This window comes from Gobio gobio, assembly GCF_949357685.1.
Source record: "Gobio gobio genome assembly, chromosome: 7".
In the NCBI taxonomy this organism is placed as follows: Eukaryota; Metazoa; Chordata; class Actinopteri; order Cypriniformes; family Gobionidae; genus Gobio; species Gobio gobio.
In genome coordinates this window covers 43,452,806-43,478,090 of record NC_137103.1, presented here as the reverse complement: position 1 = coordinate 43,478,090, position 25,285 = coordinate 43,452,806, and the positions used below count along the sequence as shown (strand labels likewise).

The following is a 25,285-nucleotide window of genomic DNA, read 5'->3' as shown; positions in this document are numbered from 1 at the left end:
ACGCATTTATCTTCTATTTTCTCTAATTTTGTCACTGTTATCACGGATGATATTTTAAAACTGGTCATGTCTATGACTTCATCTACATGCTCTCTTGACCCCATACCTACCGAGATTTTAAAAAAGTGTATAACACTAGTTTGCCCTTCTATCACTGGTATAATTAATCACTCTTTATTAACTGGTCAGGTTCCTTCGGCCCTTAAGTTAGCTGCCATCACACCTGTCCCTAAAAAGACTGGTTGTGATGTGGATGACTTGTCTAACTATAGGCCTATTTCCCATCTACTTTTTTAGCTAAAGTCTTGGAACGAGTTGTAGCTGGCCAGCTACAGCAATACCTGTCCATCAATAATCTCCTAGAACCATTTCAGTCCGCATTTAGATCAGGCCACAGTACTGAGACTGCTCTCGTCCGGGTCACGAATGATCTTCTTATTTCTGCTGATATGGGTGCCTGTAGTATCTTAGTATTGTTAGACATCACTGCTGCTTTTGATACAATATCTCATGCTGTCCTTCTTGAAAGATTGTCTGTATGGCTAGGAATCTCTGGTACTGTATTAGAATGGTTTACATCTGATCTCACAAATCGATTTCAGTTTGTGTCTTTGGGGGAAAACAAATCTTTACCAACATTAGTTCAGCAGGGTGTCCCACAAGGGTCTGTGCTTGGTCCCATCTTAGTTAGCATCTATATGTTGCCTCTGGGTAACATAATTCGTAAGTTTGGGTTAGGATTTCATTTTTATGCTGACGACACGCAGATCTACATCAGCATGCACCCTAACCCAAACCTTGCGGTCAAAGCCCTTAGCAACTGCTTGGAAGAGATAAAATCCTGGATGCATGAGAATTTTCTTAAGCTCAACCAGGCTAAGACAGAACTTCTCTTCGTCGGTACATCAAAATCTCTCCTTAAACTAAATATTCCAGAACTGATTACTGTCAATGACTTTGTTACCTCGTCTTTTCAAGTGCGCAATCTTGGAGTTATTTTTGACACTGAACTTATGTTCGACGCTCATATTAAAAATGTCTCAAAAACGGCATTTTACCATCTTAGAAATATCGCTAGATTACGACCATTTCTATCGCGACCAGATGCAGAAAGGCTTATTCACGCCTTCATTACATCAAGGCTTGATTACTGCAATGCGCTCTACTCAGGTCTTCCAAATCAGTCCATCAAAAAATTACAATATATACAAAATTCAGCCGCCCGGTTATTGACACACACAAATACTCGTCAACATATTTCTCCGGTACTCTTTGATTTGCATTGGCTGCCGATACAAGCGCGTATCGAATTCAAAACCTTGGTTTTAACATATAAAGCCATTCATGGATTGGCCCCTGCTTATCTCTGCAGTTTGGTCACCGTTCATACTCCTGCACGCTCTTTGCGCTCTTCCAGGTCATGCATCCTCCAGCAGCCCCGACATAATCTAAATTCCAAGGGTGGTCGAGCATTCTCGGTCTCAGCACCACGTCTTTGGAATGCTCTACCACCGGAAATTAGAGACTCTTCAACATTAGAGGGTTTTAAGAAGTCTTTAAAGACACACCTTTTTAGAGCTGCTTATTGTAACTACATGTGACTATTTTATTGTATTTTATTGTAATTATTCTCTATTGTATGAGGTTGTAGCGCTTTGAGTTTGAAGAAAAGCGCGTTAGAAATAAAATGTATTATTATTATTATTATTATTATTATCTGTTAGCTTACATGCCATCAATATGCCAGTGACAAAGAAAGAAAGCAAAGAAAAGTTGACTAATTTCTCTTTAAACCAATACACACATTTGTACAAATTAACAGCCTATCTTTTTTGGCAAAATGTATTACAACATTGCTTGAATTAGCAGAGGCATTGCTAAAATTCATTCATCCATTGAAGTGGCATTTAAATTTAAGATATGAGGTGATGTGCAACCTGCTATGGTTCACAATTCAGATAAAGTTAATTGTTGTTGGTGTTTGGCAGAGGTCTAATCTAGATCATTGACTTTATGTAAATATTGCAAAGAATTGGAGTACTTCAATAGTTCTTTACATCCTGTAGCTACAAGTCTCAATATATTACTAGCTCATGACAATATAAAAACTAATAATTTCCATCTATTAGTGATGGTAATAAAACAAATACTAAATATCCTTGCTTATGCTCAATGATGGTGACAACAATGGTAAAGCGGTTTTGCTGGACTCAAGAAAACTATTGCACTCTTAAGTGAAAAACTGTAAAGGGCAGCAGGAACGGGAGATGAAAATCAGTACTGGCCCTGAGGTACAGGAAACCTGGAGCTGATGGAAATGTGCTTGGTCTGCCTTAAAAAATCTTTAGGGCATCTTTTTCTAAAGGGTGTGTTTAGATAGGATGAAATATAATTTTAATCATTCATTTTGTGAGAATGGGTAAAAAAGGGTGCATAATTCATGACTGAGCCGTTGTGTGATTCATGTGACAAAACCACAATGCTTAAATTAAATTATTTGTGCTGCGACTGGGCCAAATTGCTAAATGTGCAGACCTCACCTGTGACACCTGCGTGGCTTCCTCAAGGAAACGTTTCATCTCGTCTTCACCGTACACAACATTCATGGCTGAGCCACTGAAAAGAAAGAAAGATTTTTATCATTCATCACTCTGACACTTAAATGAGTCCATCAGGAAATAATATGAGACAAAAACATAATTTGATGGTTGTAGAGTCAAACCTAACAGGAATATATGTAAAGTTGTGTAAAAGAAGAAAGGAAGAGAGAAAAAGCCAACTAGAGAAATATATTTGGGTCAGCTGCTCCTCGCGGCGATTAGCACTGAATACGTTTCATATTGAAGGAAATAAAAGACAGTCTTCTGTGATTTTTAATGGTATCAGCCCTGTAGCTAACATTTGTGGTGTCACCAGACATCTAACAGTGACAGCAATCCATACCTGAATAGATGATCATCCATATATCTGGACCCCCATGGACCCTTGTCCATCCGTATATATATATATACTTATATAGTGATGACGATTTCAAAACACGGCTGTAGTAAAGGTTGTTTGTACGGGAAGAAGGAGGCGGGAACTGGCGGACAATCAAAAGAACTTTTAATAAATAAACACAAAATAATAATGGTGGCGAGAGCCCCTCGCGGTCAACTGCCGCCTACACACAAACACCCACAAAATGAAAATAAAAAGCTGCAGCCCCTCACGGACGACTGCAGCGAACACAAAATAAAACATAACACAAAATCCAGGCCTGGTCCTCTCTCTTCCATCACTGTCGTCGCTCCTCCTTTATAGTCCCTCACTCCTCCGCGAGGGCCGAGATCGCTGCGGTGCGCAGCTGGCGCTCATCCTCCCTGATGAGCGCCGCCTCGTCCCGCCCTCACGGTCCCTCTGCCTCGCTGTTCGCCACAACGGCCTCATGAAGTTTCGAAGCGTTATGAATCAGTGAGCCGAATGATGATTCGGATCGCGTGTGAAACCGCCAAACTGCTGAAATTTGGCGATTCAAACCGCTGATTCGACTCGCTGATTCATAACGCTTCGAAGCTTCATGAGGCCGTGTTTTGAAATCGTCATCACTATGCAAGTCGTTATTTAGGGTTTTTTTGCGCACAAAAACTATTGTCGCCGATTCATAAAGTTATTTTAGAACCACTGTAGTGAGATGGACTTTGTAACGACGTCTTTAGTACCTTTTAAGGGTCTTGAGAGTGTAACGTGCCATTGAGCCAATGGAGGCCTTTCAGAGCCATCAGATTTCAACTAAAATATCTTAATTTCTGTTCCGAAGATGAACGGAGGTCTGACGGGTGTCGAACGACATGAGGGTAAGTAATTAATGACAGAATTTTCATTTTTGGGTGAACTAACCCTTTAAATTCATCTGAAAGATCCATATCTACTGTCTGAGAAATGTCTTAGGCCTATATTTAATTAATAAATACAATTAGAATAGTAAGACACTATAGAGCAAACAATACAATTCATATGTGTGTTGCATAGGTTTCTGATTTACCAATCTGAATTGTTAATATTAACTTCTTGTTTATTGAACGTTTGTATAAATCTCCTGCAAGTATGTTTTTGCGTACTGATACAAGTACGTTTTTGATCTCATACAAGTACATTTTGCGATCATATCTTGAATTTTGTGGGCATTTATATTAATTTTGGTCATTTTTGAGACAATGCTGCATTTGTTAATGTGCTGCTGGGTTCAAAATCAAAGAAATCACAAAGTTATCGATTGCATTTTAAGCAGTTTGAAGTTTTACATCAAATCACATTAATGATGTTAACAAATAAATCAGACAATGTACCGGCAATTTTGATATATCCTTGCAGTTGTGGTTTTGGCTGATCTTGAGATAAAATCCTGAGACCAAAATTTAAAAAAATGGTCGAGTGTTGAGACCAAGACCTGTCTTGAGCACTACAACACACACACACACACACACACACACACACACACACACACACACACACACATATATATATATATATATATACACAGGTGTACCTTAGGCTGGCCACAATAAAAGGCCACTTATGAACCAGCAGGTGGTGGTAGCATTCATCATTCAAAGAACTAGAACTTGGACTGCTGATATACAACCATAAGCAAGCAGCGCCTTATTCAATTTGATAACTCAATCTTCACTTTCTTTATTCCAGATGGCATATCATTCATGGAAAAAATGCTGTGTTGCTTAAGCTTCAGGTATTGGCAACATGCTTGTTGCTATGGCTATGCGGGTAGAGTCAATATACTCGTTTAGGTCATCTGGGTAAGGGCAACATGCTTGTTGCTTAAGGCTTTCCGAAATTATTGGTGGCATGCTTGTTGCCTTAGCTCATTCAGGTAACAGGTTTTTTTTTAAGGAAAAAAATAATAATAAAATAATTATTAGGCGTAGCGTTAGTTCTGGCAGGTCACGTTAGTCAAGCTTGCATCAGCTGACTGTCAGCTGTTCATGTCTACCTATGGGAATACGATGCCCATCACAGCATATGCTGTGATATGCATTGTATTCCTATAGGTAGACGTGATCAGATTATCAGCAGCTATCGCGTTTCTCTGGAGCATCATCCATCCCCAGCTCCTCCTCTCGTCAGTTAGGATTTGGCATTCTGATTCCCCCTGAATCAGACTAAATTCTCGAATTATGTTGTACATGTTAATATTGACATTAATGATATCTACAATATATGGTTGGTTCAGTTCTGTTTACCCTAAGGGGGGGTTTATCGCTGCTCTCATCCATGCTAGGCTGCACGGAGGCGCAGGGAGTTCTTACCCAGAACAGAACCATACCGCCAATCCAAACTATATGCTAATTGTCAATCATCTTTGACGATAGTGGTCCTGATAGAAAGTGAAATAGTTCAAAAGAACAGCATTTATTGAAAATATATATTTTTCTTTCTAGTCAAAGTTTCACAAAATTCACAATATTAGTTTCCACAAAAAAAATACAATTTAGATTTGCTTATTTTAAAATATATTAAAATAGAAAACAGTTAAAAATAATGAATAATATTGTAATAATATAATAATATTTCAAAATATGATTGTGTTTTGATCAAATCAGTACAGCCTGGTTGAGCATAAGGGACTAAATAAATACTTTTGTTTCACAACCATAAGGCCATATCAGAAGCATAAGGCTCGTAAAGTCTGATTAAACTGTAAAACCATTAATACTGTATATATTTCTGAAAACATAATTATGTCCCAACAGAAATAATTTATGAATTTAGATTAGGAAAGGCACCCATTTCATAGATTGACACATTTATGAAAAATAAATTATCTCAAATAACTCACTATTGGCAGGTATGGCAAAAAGTTCAATTTGAACACTGGTTGGATCCCACAAAAAATATTACGACAGATGACCACTGCTTACTGTCACGCTATTTGATTGACAGTCAGCAATATGTTTCACTAACATATCAAAATACAGTGAACTCAGAGAGATGAGGGAAATATACAGAGACAGCCCTAAGCGTCTCTCTTCAGTATGAACTGCTCCACGGTCCAGATGAACTGGCAGTGTTTCTGTCAGGTTCTGTGTCGGAGTTGCAGTCCCAGAGAGTCTGAGCCTGAGGCATGGGTTTAGGCAATATAATGATGCCAAACCACAGTTGGCACCTCAGAAACATAGAGCAGGACTCAAAACACAGCTCTCAACTGAGCAGCTAAGCAGTGATGGATTCACATGGAGCAGTAAATATTCAAACGAATGAAAAGAAGCAAAAAAAAGAGCCTTGTTTTTGGCAGTTGGATTTTCTTGAAAACTAAAAGCAAATCACTGTCACTGCAAGAGACTATCCTGTATGTGGCTGTTAGTTTATACCATACAACAGTAAACAGATTTTATAGAGATGAATGGATGTGCTAAAGCACTTTTCATTTAGCTTCAGTTTCATGTTGTGAATCTAGTTACAAGAAAACCAAATTGAAAGTTGTGCTCTGCACCTTCCACTGATAACCATTAGCTTTACACTTGGTGCAATGCGAGTCACTGTATTTTTGACTGCTGTGGTTCCCTGAAAAAAAACTCTAAACTGGTCTTAAAACAGACAATAACATTTAAGGCAACATCTAATTAGAATAAATAGAAGGTCCACTGATGAAAATGCTTTTATGATTGAGACATGTTCTGGGTTTGAAAGGAAAGTAATTTTTCCCTTGAGGCACTCAAAATAGATGCTGTCTGATTATTGCAAATTAGCTGTTTGAGTCCTGTCAATCTGGATTCTTGGAATTGAATTTAGAATTGCATTTTACCCAGTATTTCTACATGCTGTCATTAGCCGTGTTTCCATTACAGATTTGCGCAAAACTTTTGCAATGTTTTCGAAATGACAGCATTTCCATTAACCACTGTTATGCGACTAAAACTTATTTTTTCCCCCTCGCAATAAGTCATTCCAAAAATTATGCCACAGATGTTGGTAGGTTTATGTATATCCCAGCCACCGCACTAGCCATTATTTTTAATCGGAGAGGTAGGCGTGTTATCCAAGCATTAATGGCAAGGAAAGCACCTTACACTTGTGAGTGCCACCTATGAGGTGTTTGTGAGTGTTTCTCCCTCATATCTGCTTCAAGGTCTTCATGATAATGTGGCATTTCTTTGTTTAGAATCCATTATTCCTGTGATTCTATTGTCTTTTATGAGTTTACTAAAGAACTGTCTTCTGTCCACGTCATCTGTAAAGAATGATCGACTTTTACGTGGATCACTGTTTCGTTGAGCTGAACTTAAAAACTGGATCAGCAAATCGTTCTTTTGAGCAGATTCTTTTCATAAATCAGAGTGAATAATTTATTCACCAATATCACTGATCTGTTTGCAGTAGTTTGAGATAACAGTGCTGGAGGGAAAAATTATTGGTGAAATGTGACTAAAATGTTGTTCTTTTTGCCATACAAAACTGTGGTATTACTCCAAAAAATTTGGAATATAGCTTTTATTGTAATTGTTTAATCTATGAACTGTTTACATGAGGGTGAGTAAATAATGACAAAACTTTTTGGGTGAACTCCTTTAAGCACTCTGTGTGAAAACATCTTTAACCAAAATGCTCTGCCAAAGAGATATACAAAAGCATCACATGGGAAATCAATTCCATGAAATCAATGTCCTGAATTCATCGTACTCACCTCAGAACATAGGATGGCCGCAAGAGGCAAGGGTAACCCACATTATTGGCGAAAGAAACAGCATCTTCCTGAAAAAGAAAGAAAGTTAGATATCCCTTTGCAATCAGCTGCATGGAAACACCTAGTCTGTGTTTCAGATGAGGTCAGGCTTCTTCTGCTCTTTTCTCCATTTGAGTTCCAGGCTGTGGGCAAAGGGCCAGACAATTACCGCTGACCACATCTATTCACCTTACTTTTAATGCTTTGTGAACTGGCTGCTTCACAGTGAGAAAACTTTGAGATAAAACAACCCTCTACCTGAATAAAGAGTGGAAAATAGAAGTTAGTGGGATTATCTTTTGCAGATCGCATTTGAGGAGATTTTACCTAACTAGAGCTAAAACGCACCCAGTAGATCTTTATATCAGGGTTTTCTCAAATCCAGTCCTGAAAGGCCACTGCCCTGCAGAGTTTAGTTCAAACCCTAATCAAACACACCCGAACAAGCTAGTCTAGCTAGTTAGTATTGGTTTGAGTTAAACTCTGCAGGACAGTGGCCCTCAAGGTCTTGATTTGAGGAACCCTGCTTTATATTGTACAAATAGACACATGGATGTTAATCTTGATTAAACCAGAAGAGAGCACATCTATCTTTCTACTGCAGCTCTCAATAGGAAACTTAGATCAAGTAAAAAAAATGACCTTAATTTCAGTCTGTACGTCACATAAATCTATAGAGTTCTGCAGAGATTACATTTTTGTTCGCATCACCCTGGTTCCTTTGATAAAAAGGCAACAGGATTTTTCAAGTGGGTTTTGGATTATTGCAGACAATAAGCTCTCTGACCAACAACAACTGAATTCTTATATGTTTAGTTCATTAAGATAATCTCCCCAAATGAACAAAACTTGTATCATTTTGAAGCCTAAATGCTGTCACCAGAAGTAAAAAGCTAAATATAGGCTAAAAACGAACAACACTTCGATCAGATGATTTTGATGTCACCACCATTAAGTCTTAGACAACTCTTTTAATCTTAATTTAAAATCTACAAATTGGAAAAGTTTGAGTTCAAATAGTTTGCAAGAACGTGAATATAAACAGAAGGTGGCTATAAAAGCAGAGTAGTGAGTAAATGAGTTTTACTCCCATAAATGAGTAAATGAGTTTACAGCCATAGACCTGCAGCACAAGCCGGTTAATTTTCCATCTTAAAAACAAAAATATGTAAACAAGATGCAGGTTTTTGGCACTTGTGATCCATATACAGCACCTGCTGCAGTATTTCAATCACTAAAAACAGCATGACGTTCTAAAACGCTTATAGGGTAGGTTGCACCAATAAGGATTAAATTAAGCCAAGTTTAACGCTAATCAAGGATTTGTTCATATTAGGCTTTATGGGTTTTATCGAGTTGTGTTGCACCATTTCATTTTAAACACAGATTAACTACGTAGAAAGACCGTTGCTGATCATGCAGTATAGGCGGAGGGTGAACCGATGGCAGGCTAAAGATGCTTAATCCTTATTCATGCAACCCACCCTTAAAGTGCCTCAATATACTAAAACAGTGATATTAAAAGATCAAATTCATTCCTGCATACTATATTCAGGCAAGCAGATGAGCCCAGAATATGAACACGCTTTTTCTATATATAAGATTTCGATGGAAAAAACGCTTAACGTGAAACTCGTGTTTAATTTATATTCTGTTCATCTGCTTTCCTGTACAAAGTATGCATCATCAATAAGGTGTATATTGATTTTGGTCTTTTAATATCACCGTCTTACTACATTAATACTTATTAGAAAGCTGGTAAAAATTACTGGTGGCCAATGGAGGAAAGCCTTGTTTTGCCCTCAAGGTGGGTATTCCTATAACGGTGTGACGTCACGTAAAAACTATGAATATTGCAAAGCTTTAAAATATTTGTTGTACAGTGCACAAGATGCATGGACTACTTATACTGTTTTTTTTGTAATTTTTTGTAGTTTATATGGAAAAGAGGAGTGTAAAAATGTCTCCTTTTGCATAAGAACAAAAGTTATACAGGTTTGGAACGACACAACAATGACTAAATGCTGCCCGAAATTTCACTTTTGGTGAACTACTTCTTTAACTAAGCAGGAAATGCTGTGACATAAGGAAGCAACTGTATCCTCTATCCTCACCTTTCCTAGGCACTGCCCTTCTAGCCAGAAACAGCACACTGAGTGAACCGCAGAATCCCAAAAGGTTTTGCTGATCTCTACTGCCTTTCTAGCTTGTTTCAACAACAGGGAGACCATTAAAATGCTGGATGTACCCTCGGCAGTGAGACGGAAACCAGCGGAGGGTGAGTGGGCAGCGCCGTGGGGCAGAATGCCCTCTCTCTTCCCCTTCATCACACCGACTTCAGCTCTTCGCTTCCATGGCCCGTGGCAAGAAGGCTGGATGTAGCTAACGGACGAGCGAGCATGCTTCAAGTCAACATGTTTCAGCACTTCTAATGTTTGCTGTTTGAAAGCACTCTGACACCTCTGGAGTATTTGGAGTGAACGCAGCGTTTGTAAAAGTGAAAAGTCTAGAAATGTAACTATATTGGGAAAATGTCTGTGCGGCCACTCGGGTGGGCGATTTCTTGAAAGCCTTGTTTAATTAATCATTCATTGCTTCATTCATCCAAGCAAATGCATAAGTAAAGCATTTGGTGTTCACTATTACTGCAAAATCACATCCATATTACTCAACTGACCTAAATCAACAGACAGCAAATCCTGGAACGTGATGTGCATTATCAAGATTAAGGCATGCAAAATAATTATTCAGTGGTTCAGTTAAATGCATTTGAAATTAAGAACCACCTCTTTAATCTTTACTGAAATAAACAACAAATGAAGTGAAAATGGCCTTACCAGTGAGCTGAGAGCCCTCCACGGGGCCTGGCCTACACCAAGATCATCCAGTATGGAAGAGAATACAGATCTCTCTTCAGCACGATCGATTTGAGGAGGGCTGGTTCCCAGAATCTTCACCCCGTTCAGGTGCAGGGGCATGGCCAGGTTATTGGGGATCTGCCCACCCACAGATACTATACAGCCTGTGCAGCCCTGTGGAGGGATGGAAAGTCTCTACAGTCTTAGTCTTGCATGAAACACTTCTGACTTCTGACTATCGGGATTAATTCAGTTTATTCTGGTCAAGATGAGAAGAAAAGCCTGGTCTGCATGTAAAGGGACTATAAAGTAAATATTACAGAGGTAGAGGGGGGAGGAAAAAAAATCAATTCAAAGTGTAGTCTGTGAGATTGTATTAAAATGTTTTTAAAAGAACTCTCGTGCTTACCAAGGCTGCATTTATTATACAGCAAACACAGCAATATTGAGACATATTATTCAAATTTAAAATAATATTTTTTATATATTAATAGATGTAATTTATCCCTGTGATGCAAAGCTGAATTTTTAGGAGCCATTACTCCAGTCTTTAATGTCACATGAAATTAAATAATTCTAATATTGATTCTTATCAATATTATATTGATATTGAATCATTCTAATATTGATGATGACTTTGATGGTCATTTCAAGAAAGATTTATTTTTATTATTCCAGTTGAAAGCTATGCAGCGCAGGTTTTTTTTCTTTTCAGAATTATTTTAAACATAAGACAGTTCAAAAGAACAGCATTTATTTGAAAGAATGTTTTTGTAACCACGTAAGACTTAACTGTCACTTTTGATCAATTTAATGCATCTTTGCAATTAAAAATTCAATAATAAATCATTTTAAATTTAAATTTGTTTACAAATATAACTTACTAAGCCCAAAATTGTGAATGGCAACATTTAGATGCTCATCCACCAATAATAGTGAAAAGGACTATTAATTTAGACAACCTTACAGCTAAAATAATGGGTCTCATTTACTAATAATTGCATGGATTATTCCTGGACTACACCTAAATCCCAACACGTGCATATACGCACATGGATTTGTTCTTAACCTTGTACAAATTTGGAGTATTCTAAATGAGCAACCGCATTCCAGAGGTTAGTAATTTGCATAAAACACGCCCAAACCATGTCCATATATAAGGGCTTTCCACACATCCTTTCCTTTCACCGTTCTCAGTAAACATGACACTCCCTAAAGACGTGCTCTCGCCTGTGAGCACGCACAGCAAGATCCTCGAGCAATGCCAAGTATGCCATCCTCAAAACAAGTTCAAACGAAACAATTAATATAGACTCAGATTACAGAGCTCTGATTAGCTAGCGGTACATATGCAAATCTGCATCTTGATGCAGAGGAAACTCACAGTAATGATGAAATATATTTAAGATGAAATATGTAGGCATAAAACTTCATCTTAACACGTTTATAATGTGGGATTTTAACTGTGATTTTTGTGTACGAGTGGTTTCAGTTGTTCCTACATTTTTTAATTAATTTAGAATACATTTTAGAACGAACGTTAATCATGAATCATGATTTGTTCGTGAAAATGTTTGTACGCAGATTGCACCCACAAATTTGTGCATTCGCATGGTTAGTGAATGAGAGTATGAGACCCAATATTTTTACTGCCTAATTGATGTGCTTTAACAAAAATGCAAGCCTCACATTTCTGCTTTCATTGTGTGTGCACTTTAAATGCACGTCTGTTCGGTTTTACAAACGGAGCAACTAAATTATTCTACACCATTAAATCTACACCATGAGAAAATCATTGGCCAAAGGAATTCATTTGTAAATGATCCCAAATACTAATTTAAAACCTAAGTATTCCTTAAACACAAATCTGTAAAATGACAAGTGCATTTTATAATTACAGTTTTGACTCTACAATTTAACATATGACTGATTTTATCTGTCCAAGCCCAAGGACTACAAATGCTGTTGCTTATGAACTCAATAAAGCTTGCTTCATCCCATAATATGACAGTAAGTTCGTTTTAAGCAAAGAATGTTTTAATCAAAGCATTGTTTTGACAGAAAAGACTACAATCATTGCTTATTCATTGCATGAATTCACAATGATTTTCTGTTCCACTCTTTATAGGCATTACTCAATCTAGACTCCTATCCACTCATGTTTTCTCTCTCCCTCTCTCGTTGTTTCAGAGATGAGCTGTGGTCCCAGGAGCTGACCCTGGGACATGACACGGCATTACTTTACTCTCTGAGAGCTGTCATATACCTTCTAATCCCATTCGTTGCATTCCTATGGCAACCACATGTGTGCCCACTTCACCATACATACACCAGCTCCGCACTTCCCTCCAGGTTTATCCGAGCACGCTAACGTGAAGGTAATAAACCGCTTCACAGCACCTGGGAATTTATTATAACCTCTGAGCAAAACAAACAAACACTTGATCAACCCATGCTTCAATCACCACATTAACTAGCTTATAATGTGTCTATATGGAAAAGTCAATGGCCGTTAGAGATGTCAGATTTTGCATCATCAGCGGAGACTTGAGTAGCTATCTCTATAAAGTGAATAGAAATGAGTTCACCCAAAGCTGCTTAGATGCTCAAAGGCATTTCTGATTAGAACTCTGGTCTGGCACACGGGTGATCTTGCGTTGTTTCCTTGTCACATATTGCATGTGTTTGGTTGTGAAACATAGTTTGTGGACAAGACAGAGTTGTCAGCGATTCTTCCAACTGTAAAGTCATGAAGTGTGAAACCTCCCGTCGCTGATCCATTGTGCAGTGTGAACAGTGTGAATGCTACCTTAGATAGTCATGCAGTCTGAAAAGGACTGTGATCTGACGAGTTTGAAAATCGTGCAGTGTGAACTCAGCATAGCAAAACCCAAAACTAAAGGCAAATCAGTTAAGAAGAAAAAGGAGAGAAAATGTGTCTGTGGCCACCACCTGCAAAATCATTCCCTTTTTGATGGTTGTCTTACTGTTGCCTCTCCAGTGCACCTGTCACTTATATTTGCACCAAAGCAGGTGAAACTGATTCACAATCACGTATGTTGCCTAAATGGACAGATTGTTATCCCGGAAGTTTAATTGACTGTGATTTTAAGTTTAATTATACTGTGATTATTTGGGGCATGAATGACATACCAAAAATAAAAAGGCTGCTGCTCATAAGTCATTCTGAATAGACACATAACCATATATAGCCATATATATTTAAACATATATTTAGAAGGCCAACACTTGAGAGTTTACAGCTGAAGACTCAGAATTACTCAGACTGTTATTAATATGGAGATATATAGGCTCAAACATAAAAAATAAAATAAAAAATATAAATGTATATATTATGTGAATGTAGTATAACAACTTATAACCACAACTAAAGTGAAGCCACAAATGTGGTCATTCTTCATTTCAAATTTGGGGATGATATCTCTAAAATTATGCATTCTAATAAGCATTTTGTAAGACCATGTCAGGGGAGTTTTACAGAAGGCTAATAAAATGCTAATCAAATATGTTATTGCCCTGTAAACACCCATTTGCAATCTTTTGTCTAATGTCTGGTGAGGAGAACTACTCAACTGATGCTCCATTGTTCTCAATCGAAGAAAATGTTACACCTCTGTCAGTATGAGACTTAATCTTCATTATTCTTTTACCGTTATTATTTTGTTTGTATTCAGCCATTATAGCCTTTATTCTGGCATGATGGCTTGCCCCAATAAAACCACACAGTAATCCACATATTATCTGAAGTCTTTCTAGAAAACAAACAAACTAAGCATATTCTTGAGACCTTATGTGAATTATTGTAACTAAATAGATTGTGAAATAGATTAGCTCCTGGCACAACAGGTGCATTATAGCTACAGTTATCATCAAGCTACATAAAGCAATTTAAAAGATTAAAATTACACTTTCACTCAAAACTCACTTCAGACCACCATCGAGCGTTTGTATTACCTTCCGGACGCGATTTAATGTGGATTTCAGTCATATAATGATGTTAAAATATGTATATTTAGCATTTTACATGGAGCTAATCGCTACACCTATTTAGCATTTATAATGTAAACATCAATTATTGATATACAAATAGCTGAAATCGCATGAAATCACACACAAAACATATCCAATAGTTATTGTGTGTTTATTAGCTTCTTATTTCACGTGTAGAAATGTAGAATTGGTTTGTTCTTCACTGAGCTTTGGACGAGAAAGTGTACACAGAAGAGCGTCATGCAGGAGGGCAGGATTATGGTGACACTGACTCACGTAAGATGATTGACGGCTGCAGAGATCGAATGAACGCGCAATGACACATATCTGAAGCGAATCAGGAAGGGAAGAGAAGAGAGAGAGAGAGACGAGCTGTGAACGCTCTTTTAGCTCTTCAGATCGGATAATTCAGTGGGAAATTAATAGAAATGCTATTCTGTATGATTAAATAATTTGCAAACGTGTGATAAATCAATATTTCTCCAAATATGTGCACTTTTGAGCCCTAGCGAATGCTGTTTAGTACAGCTGTGTGGACATGACTAAACGGCAGCAGACGAGAGAAAATTCATATGCGTGTGATATAAAATATTCTAAATATCTTACATTAAAGATCGATTATTTTGCACTCCTGACATATATTAAGAAATTAATGTCACTGCAACCCAGTTTTATTATAAACATTGGTCAAATATCGAAGCTGGAGTCTTTAATCTTTCTAATGATACTCAGTTTGTCTAGATCAAGTAAGAGTGTTATGTTTTAACGTGCAGTGAATGTTGAACAACAGTAATCTGGGGCCGTCGGCGATCTGACCCTAAAGGGGTTAACCTATTATTCAATGTCTCCATCACAGTCTCCTCTACATTGACACAGAGCAGTGCACTTTAATGAGGCTTTTTTTGTATTACAGCCACAACTTAAGAGTGACCGCAATGGCCTTAAATCGCTTGGGTCCATCCAACCCCAGACTAAGATGGGCTTGTCCCCAACAGGGTCCTTGAGGTACACTGCTCTTTTGAGGTGCTTCACAAGTGCATCCTTAGATTGGGGGGATTTGTTCCATTCCTCTTCCTTTCTTTGTGAACAACTCAAGATGAGCTTGATCGATGTTGAGTTGGCTGTTGCTGCGATCGTAGAGGAGAATTGTGAAGCACTCCACTATGGATATTACCTCCTCTGGAATGCATTTTGGAGCCGTTGAAAGGGCATTGAAGGCCTCTGTTGTCATTTCATCTGCAGTCCAGATATCCCCTGCTGTCATCTTACCCCTGGTTAGAAATGTAGATACTGTGTCACAGCCAGTGAAGGCATGAAACACCGGATGGGCCTTGGATTTGCCAGAACCCAGAGACTTGACAGTCTCATGGGCAGGTATGTATCTGAAGTTCCTGCCAGTCCCAAATGCCACCCACATCTCCTCAATGTCCAGCTCTGACACATGTGTAATGGCTAGGACCACAAGATCCAAGTGAAATCACAAGATGTCCACAGTGCACAGGCTGATCTTTTAAAATCCTTTTCTTGCAGAATCTCCAACATGGAGTAGCATCCTTGTATCTGCTTCTTCATGTATGCAAGAGGCAATCTGATTTGATTCTTGTGCAGGACAGTGTGCCAAAACAGGAACTGAGGACTTTCTTATTGTCTCATGGTACACCAGTTTTCAATGGTGTCAAAAAGCAGATTCTTGTCTTGATTCAGTGTACTGGTTGTAGGCCCATGTCATCAGGATGTGGAGACTACTGGCAGTTACAAATCCAAGGCCCTTTCTGTGTTCTATGTCTTCACTGGCTGTGACACAGTTTCTACACAGAAGATAGGATGAGATAACTGGAATGCAGATGACATGGCAACAGAGGCCAAATCCCCCCAACTAAGGACTTCAAAAAAGCAGTGTACCAAGGAGAACACTGTTGAGGACAAGCGCTTGAGGTGGCAACAGACAGGGGTTGGTTGGACCCAAGCATTTAGAGACCATTGTGGTCAACCCTTCCACAGCCAAGCCAGATCATCTTTGAGCTCTTAAACTGTGGCTGCAAGAAAGGCTGCCAGTCGGCACTGCAAATGTAAAAAGTGCACAGCTCTGTGTCAATGTGGAGGAGACTGTGAAGGAGACTGAAGAATAGGTTCAACAACAACAAAACAATCAAACAAACGTGTTTCGAAAATAAATTTTTTGAAGTAATTTATGTTTGACATTCTTTTTAAGCTATGTTGCTGAGGTCATATTGAATATTCTACTCTTTACAGTCACTGTATTGTCAGGGTTAATTAACAAAAGGATTAAGCTTTTTGCATGTTATGCAACATGCATGCAACAAAGTCTAGCCTAAGTTCTCAGATACAGTATAATTTACATGGTATCATTGGAATCATTGACCATCAAAACATAGGGGTAGACATCAAATTTTCTGTTATCATGTTTGATCCAGGAGATATGATACAAAATACATAATTTGGTTATGGCAGAAAGTAAAAAGGTCGCCATGGCGACCACAAGGCCTGTTTTATGATGGCTCCATTTCTGAAAATGTTCAGTGTACCAAGTTTCATGCTTTTATGAAAAAGTGAACATGTGACCTGAAAATTTTGCACATATCACTTGGACTAATAAACAATTCAGTCTTCAGACAAGCTCCGTCATGGCAGCTTTTCACTTGACGAGAAATCTCGTCACATTTTATTTTGCCACACCCCTAGAAACTTATAATAGTAGGGCTGCAAGATTGAAATATCGCAAATACACAAAATCTAATTCCAATATGCATAATAGCAACAGAATAATTTTAATACTTTAAAAAGTTTAGAAAAGTCAAACATTTTAGGTCAGACAGCAGAGAATAGATGTGACACTCATAGCTAACTAGTGTGAGAAGAGTCAGGCCAAGGCTCTAAAATAAGGTTCTTTAATAATGTAAAGTAAATAATACAGTTGCAGACGTATCATTTCCATAATGACCAACGCAATTTCCCAAGAGCAGTGCAAATTAGCGTCTGGTTTAAGATATGCTTTTATGGGCAGTAAATAATGGTGCAAATACCAGTAAATTGATGAGCGCAAACCTTAGTAAATCACCTTGCACGATTCATTTAATCCCCTCGAGTTGGCCGGCGTGCCAGTGCGAGCGTCTCGCTTTTTTTCTTATCAGTGCCAAAGAGACTCAAATAACTCTGCCGTTGTTTATCATTCAGGCAAGTGTTATACATCATTATAATCTGTTAAGTTTCTATTTTTTTTTGTGTACAGTCACAAAAAAAAAAATCGTTGTGCTTTTTGCAAAATAAAGAAAACAAATCAAAAAAGGAGAAACTCCTACAAAAGCATATGCAAGAAGGTCAGCCGCAAAAATAACTCCACGCTCTTTCAGCACAAATTTTTCACGGCGTGTCTTTCGTAAGTACTGACAGTAATTTTTTTAACGGCAAAAAAATCTGTCCCATAAAGCATTATATTGCATATACATTATTCAACAAGTTATCGCATGTCACATTTTCCTTCAATATCGTGCAGCCCTTAAAATCAATAGCTGTATATTGTATTATTAATGTTATTAACACTCTTATTATCTATCATATTGTATTTCTGAATCATACTAATATTTACTGCAGGAATTGTGTGGTGGTATGCTATTCAGAACATAGCATGTCTATTTTTCAGTTTTTTCAAAACATTTTGGCTTAGAATCAAATGCTCTATGTTGTGATTCATTTTGAAATGCCTATGGAGAAAATTAATGGGAAAACAATTTCAAGAACCAATGCAGCTGAAAATGCGGGCTATCATTGTTGTGTTCGAATTTCTCTTTTTCGATGAGATTCTAAAATACCAGCACAGGCATTAAAGAATTCATATTCACTGGAAACACATGATCTTGTTTGTATAGCACACTGCTGCATAAACAGTCCAGCGCTGGTGGCAATAGCTGTGAAGTTAGTCTTGCTGTGATATTCATATTAAGAGCAGTGGACCAGTCGGCGCTTGTCTACGGTCACACATTGCTAAACATCAACAAAGAAAATGAGGAATTGCTCACATGCACTCTACAGACAGTCTGGTGCAGCTTTTTTTAAATATATATAAAAGACACTGCTACTTTTTCCACAGTGAGCATTAGGGGAGAAAAAGTATAACACATTTACTCTTATGTACTTTCAGACACAAGATAACAGAGGAGTTTGGAATATTGTATTAAGCAGGTTATTTCTTATAAGGCAGTGAGGAAAATGGAAGAAAATCTATTTCCACAGAAATTCATATTAAAATTATTCAAAAAATGCCTGTACTATTATTTGAACATACTATTTTTCTCTACAATAATGTCAAAAGATGTGCAATTGCTATGTCCATCAGTGCAGTTACTGTTAACTAAAACTTATACTATTACAATTGTTTTTAGAAATGAAATAAAGCTGAAATAAAATAAAACAAATATTAGATATGCATTATAATATACATTTTCTATAATATTAAAACATTTAAAATGTTGCCTTGGCTAAAACTAAATTATTAACTAAAAATAGAAAAAATAAGTACTAGAATGAGATAAAACAATTTGTCTAGCTATTTAGAAATATTCAAAATAACTAATAAAAAAGATAAAGGCACAATCAAATTACTAAACCTTAAACTGAAATTAAAAGATAAATAAATAATTAAATATAAAAAATATATAAAAATAAAAGTCAATTCAAAATATTAATTAATACTATAACAGTATGTAAATAATACTAAAACAGCACTGCACCAAACTCAGCACTCAGTGTCTGGCACTCTGTATGACTTCTATGTTTCTTGTTCTCTGTTACTCATGTTATTTTGTTCCTGGTTTTTGACTGTTAATTCCCCTGCATTTGGATCCTACTTCACTACCTGCCTTCTGTTTTTTCCCGGTGTTGTGACAAGCACAGTCCTTCAGTCAGTTCTGACTTGTATATCCCCCCAAAATATCCCTTAATGAAAAATAGATTTGAAAGTTCTCAAACACAATGGTGATTTAACCTTTAACCTTTCTTAAACAGAGCTTTGTCAAGCAGTGCAAGCTAGCACAAATGTCTTGACAAAGTTTACTTTTCTAGATGTTTCTTTTTAATAAAATGCCAGCAATCACAATGATTAAAGGCACATTTTGAATGAATTACATTTATTAGTAACAATAATCATACACTGATTTAGCCCATCTATACGTTTCAGATTTTAGATCAAGACCTATTTACGTTATAATATAATTTTTTGCATGGCACTTTCAGAAATTGGACCATATCATAACAATGCCCTTGTCAAACATGAAAGTGAATAACACCTTTCAGGTACCCAAATGCACCAGATGCACGGGCTGAACTTTGACCTCTCACCTCCTGCTGTGTGATGTCCAGGATGCGCTCCAGGGTTAACTCCTCAAAGTACAGACGGTCACACTCATCAAAGTCCGTACTGACCGTCTCCGGGTTATGGTTCACCACCACTGTACGCTTGCCCATCTGTCTGAGGGCACGGATGCTTGACACAGCACACCAGTCAAACTCCACACTGCTGCCTATGGAGGAGTAGAGCAAACGCTGCCCTGACCCAATCTTGCACTAATTACTCATTAAAACTAATGAAGACAATACATGAATGGATTGGTGTAATGTGAAAACAAAAACAAAAATCAAAAGATGATTATGTAAAAAAAGATTTGAGCTCACCAATGTGATACGGACCACAACCTACAATCATTATACCATGATCCTTAAAATCCAAGTCATGCTCCTGATGAAAAAGGCAAAAAATTGGGTTCATCCTTACATGCATGACACAAGCTTCAATATCCACATTGAATTGTATAATTGATTTTATTTGATTATTTATTTGGTTTTATCTTATTTATACCACAAGCTCCAAATTCCATGACAATTTTTATTTTATTTAATCCATTTTCCTTTATTGTTCATATTATATTATATTATATTATATTATATTATATTATATTATATTATATTATATTATATTATATTATATTATATTATATTATATCTTTTTACTTTTCCATTTCAGGGCATTCTTATTTTTGTATTTTTTTTCCCTTCAATTTGCGTATTTTCTCTTTTTACTAAATACACCTTTTTTATTGTGCATTTTGGTGCTCTAAGTTCTGTATGTGGTTTGGCAATATTGTAAATGTTAGCAATCATGCTGCTAAAGCTTTTCCTTGTTAAATACATTTTCCTTTGTGTACTAAAATGTGTACTAAAATCAAAATAAATGTTTTGCTACTGTGGAGAAGTCTAGACCAAAAAATTGCTCTGCACTTCAATCAAAGACCCTACATAAAGGTTGGACAGACCGGTTTACCTGACCATGGTAAGTGCAATACAAATAGTTGGTGGCTGCAGGGTATTCAGCAGCAAGTGTATCAATCTGAAAGGGAGCACAAAAGCCATTTATCATGAAGCAATGGTTATTATAACCACTGCATCTCAATAATAAAAGGATATTCCTGGCAATAGGCTCAAACCTGTTTGACCCAAGGTCGGATGTTCTGGTTGAGCCTCAGCGCTCGAGCTTCTCCCTCCGATATGTCCAGAGCCTGGCCAACCTGTCGGTCTGAAAAACCATCTCTCTTGGCCTTCAGAAGTAGATCTCTCGGCACTGTGGTGCTGAGGGTGCAAACAGCATTAAGAAACTCAACATGACACAAATGCGCTGACACAAAGTTTGCAGAATGTTAACACTTTAATGTTGAACTGTACTGCTTGGTTACATAGTGTTTTCTGAGCTGGTTTTTAAATAAAAAAAGTTTTGGGGGTAAACACATGCAAAATCATTAGAGGGAAAATGTTTTTAGGATAAATAGCAAACCGTAGACCTTTGATCATCAGAGAGTTCAAGCTTCAGTGTACATGGAAGGAAAGAAAATCTCCCCAAAAACATTCTTGCTAAAGATGCTTAATACTTATTTTCAAATCAATACAACATTTGAACAAAGATCAAAGGGTAATGGAATCAAAACTTGTAGATTTTTCTTCCTTAAAATTCATGTTTCATAAATGCTGCATACACAGAAAACCATTCAGGTGATCAAATCATCTGTTACATTTTTTTAAATCTTTTTTTATTATTATTTTTTATCTATTTATTTTATATCTTTTTTGGCAATATATACAGCAAGCCTTTATTACATATACTGGTCCTGGTTTAAACCTGTGTTTAATAACAACGCAAAGAGCATTAAAACCAGCATGGGACAGCAGGAGTGTGAGACGGTAGAGTGTCAGTCGCAACGGACAGAGACAACCAATCCTCACTATCCCACGCACCAAATGTGAGACTTTACTTCATACTGTGCTTAAAAAGGTCAGCGCTCACCTGAAAGTAGCTTAGTGGTTAGGGGTTGTAACTGAAATTATGGTTCAAACTTTGATCTTCGAGTGCTTAACTACAGGTCATGCTCAGGGTAATGTGGCTAACTCAAGATGCTGCTGTTCTGCAGCAATGTACTATTATGAAATCAATGTACCAGATTTGCGCATCTAATACAATAATACAAGATCTAGATGTTGGTCTGAGTAAGTTTAAGTGAATTATCAGAATATGACTTCAACATGAGTCATTCTGAAAAACTAGCAAAGTGTTTGAAATTGGTTGCCCAGTCATTATATACTTTAGTGGTCATTATAAAAATAAAAATAAATTATTGCAGAAAACTGAAAACAAGATTCAGTATAATGTATAATTATAAATTATTTTGCATAAAGAAAACAAAATCATCAAGATATTTTATATTGTGCCATTATTTATATTACAGACTATTTTTACTTCTAAAGTTGCATTTTTGCAATTCTCATTAGACTCTCATTACTGTAGTAGTCATTTTTTTAAGTAATACAATACATTTATCACAGACTATATAAATAATATACAATCATCAGCCACTTTAATAGGTATAGCTGTTCAACTGCTTGTAAACGCAAATATCTAATCAGCCAATCACATGGCAGCATCCCAATGCATTTAGGCATGTCGACATGATCGATCAAGATGATCTTCTGAAGTTCAGATTGGGAAAGGTGGTTTAAGTGACTTTGAACGTGCCATGGTTGTTGGTGCCAGACGGGCTGGTCTGAGTATTTCAGAAACTGCTTATCTCCTGGGATTTTTACACAGAACCATCTCTAGGGTTTACAGAGAATGGTCTGAAAAAGAGAAAATATCCAGTAAGCGGCAGTTCTGTGGGCGGAAATGCATTGTTGATGCCAGAGGTCAGAGGAGAATGGCAGATTTTTTTTTTAAATGCCACAGCCAACCTGAGTGTTGTTGCTGACCATGCCCATCCCTTTATGACCACAGTGTACCAGTCTTCTGATGGCTAATTCAAGCAGGATAAAACGCCATATCACAAAGCTCAAATCATCTCAAACTGGTTTTTTGAACATGACAATGAGTTCATTACTCAAATGGCCTCAGTCACCAGATATCAATCCAATAGAGCACCTTTGGGATGTGGTGGAATGGGAGATTTGCATCAAGGATGTGCAAAATCTCGGAGGAATGTTTCCAGCACCTTGTTGAATCTATGCCACAAAGAATTAAGGCAGTTCTGGAGGCCAACCCAGTACTAGCAAGTTGTATCTAATAAATCAGATTAGATTTATTATACACTCAATCAGATGAGTGTATCATTTCAGTAATTAACACTAATGAGAATAACTTTTTTTGCATTACAGTAATTTGTATTTGTTGTGCGACTAGTTATTAATTTAGCTGTTATATAAAATGTCACAATATAAAATTAAATAAAAGGTGCTAAAAATAATTAAATTGTCATATTTCAACATGCATAATATATTTTTTTATTTTGATTTGGTGTGAAATGACCAGGACATGATCTTGACAGGTTATACTTTAGATTATACTTTAATACTAATAAGTTCTATTTATAATTTATATATATATATATTATTTATATTAGGGATGGGGCCGATCCGATCCAGTATCGGTATCGGGACCGATACCAGCTTAATTCACGTATCGGATTTTCCCGATCCAACCTGCGGAGAAATTCGATACCCATGAGCCACGTCTGCGCTTTCCAAAAGTGATTCCCGCCTATGGAGTCAAAATAGGGCCACATATATCTGCAAAATAACACAATGTTTTGCAAACAAAAAATATGTTTTGCAACAAAAAAAAAGTTTTGCAAAAAAATAAAAAATTTTGCACAAAAAAAAATTGAATATTGAGAAAAAAATGCTTTTTTGTAAGTAAAACAATAATAATTGCAAAAGAAAAGTTCCACTGAGAGAAAAAATAAAGTTTAGCAAAGTAAAACTTGCAGCATTGACTTTGCAACACCTTTGCGCCGCTCCTTTAAATCCGCGTTTCCGTCATCCGTGCCTCTGCGGCGCAAGCTTTCCTTTGCGCTTCATTTTTCTTTGCGCCTCGCTTTGTGTCCCTGATTTGACGTGGGGGAGGGGTCAAGAGGTTGGGGTGTGTACATGGGTGTGTACAAGGGACGAAGGCGCGTCCTCGTTACGTCATCAGCGCGAGCCCCAGACCGTATGGATCTCGAGCAAGCCTGTAGTGCTCCAGTCAGAAATTGAAGCTTTCGCGCCTCGATCGCCCCCCGGTGGCCGGTCCCAGTATAGCTCCTAAACCCCGCCTCTCCATGTATTTCAATGGGCGCGAGACACACTAAACTATTTAATTACACTTCAAATAATTGTTTCCTAAAGATGGTTTCTGTCATTTTAGGCAGTTTTTATTACAATAATTTCATTTCAAGTGTTCGTTTTTTAAATAAGTTTAGTTTTAGTGAGTTATTTGATGCTATAAAAACGGGGGTGTGACGTCATGATTGACAGCTGAGATTGACGGCTTCTCTGAGTGAACTTGTCACTGAGGCACTAACGGACTTTTTTCTGGATTTTTGTGAGGAGATTGGAGCTTTAGCTTTCATTTCTACACTTCCATAACTGTTTATTTCACACCAACATAATTAATTATTCTGCATCTGTGAGAGTGTGGGCGGGCTTTTGATAATCGCGCCTCTACTTCCTGTTCTCTACTGCGCAACTCCGGTCCCGAGATCGCTACTGCGCAACTCCGGTCCCGAGATCGCTACTGCGCAACTCCGGTCCCGAGATCGCTACTGCGCAACTCCGGTCCCGAGATCGCTACTGCGCAGACTCGGTCCCAAGATGTCAGCGCCGTGAGCGGGCATATGAAAGCTTCAACTTTGGTCAGCGGAAGTCAATGGAGTCGCGTCGTCCATATTTTTTTACAGTCTATGATCTCGAGACCTCTGTGTGTCATTCTGCTGCATATCATCTAGCTGTCTTTGAACACAAGAATATATTGGGCATGATTAATTGCATACATTTTTTTAATCATGTGTTTTTTTTTAATTAATGAGTTAAATTGACAGCTCTACTTGTAACACTTTACCCCAACACTGATTCAAGAAATGATTCCTGATGTAGTTTGGTTAGTTAACATAGCTGAGAGCTGCATGCATGCAACATGGGTATTTATAACCCTTACACCAGAATGCTAGACATCGATGGATCATCCTCTGCATAGAAGGTGAATGAGATTGGGCAAATTAATTGAGACAGCGAGAGATCAGCACATTTGCTCAGCCTCAAGGGCGAGTGGCCAAATTTAAGTCAGATTGTATTGATTGACGTAACGAGAAGGACGTCTTCGTCCCTTGTA

At 37.4% G+C, this 25,285-nt stretch overlaps 1 protein-coding gene across 1 annotated transcript in view; it reads right to left on the bottom strand.

Annotated features, from left to right (window-relative positions):
* cps1 (carbamoyl-phosphate synthase 1, mitochondrial) overlaps positions 1-25,285 on the bottom strand; it is a gene marked incomplete at both ends in the record, with an annotated part of 64,287 nt that overhangs the window by 24,104 nt on the left and 14,898 nt on the right. The window contains 7 exons of the mRNA XM_079820713.1: positions 2,541-2,616; positions 7,682-7,749; positions 10,558-10,752; positions 19,945-20,126; positions 20,278-20,341; positions 20,924-20,989; positions 21,087-21,228. Of these exons, the coding sequence (XP_079676839.1) occupies positions 2,541-2,616; positions 7,682-7,749; positions 10,558-10,752; positions 19,945-20,126; positions 20,278-20,341; positions 20,924-20,989; positions 21,087-21,228 (793 nt within the window). The remainder of the gene's footprint in view (positions 1-2,540; positions 2,617-7,681; positions 7,750-10,557; positions 10,753-19,944; positions 20,127-20,277; positions 20,342-20,923; positions 20,990-21,086; positions 21,229-25,285) is intronic.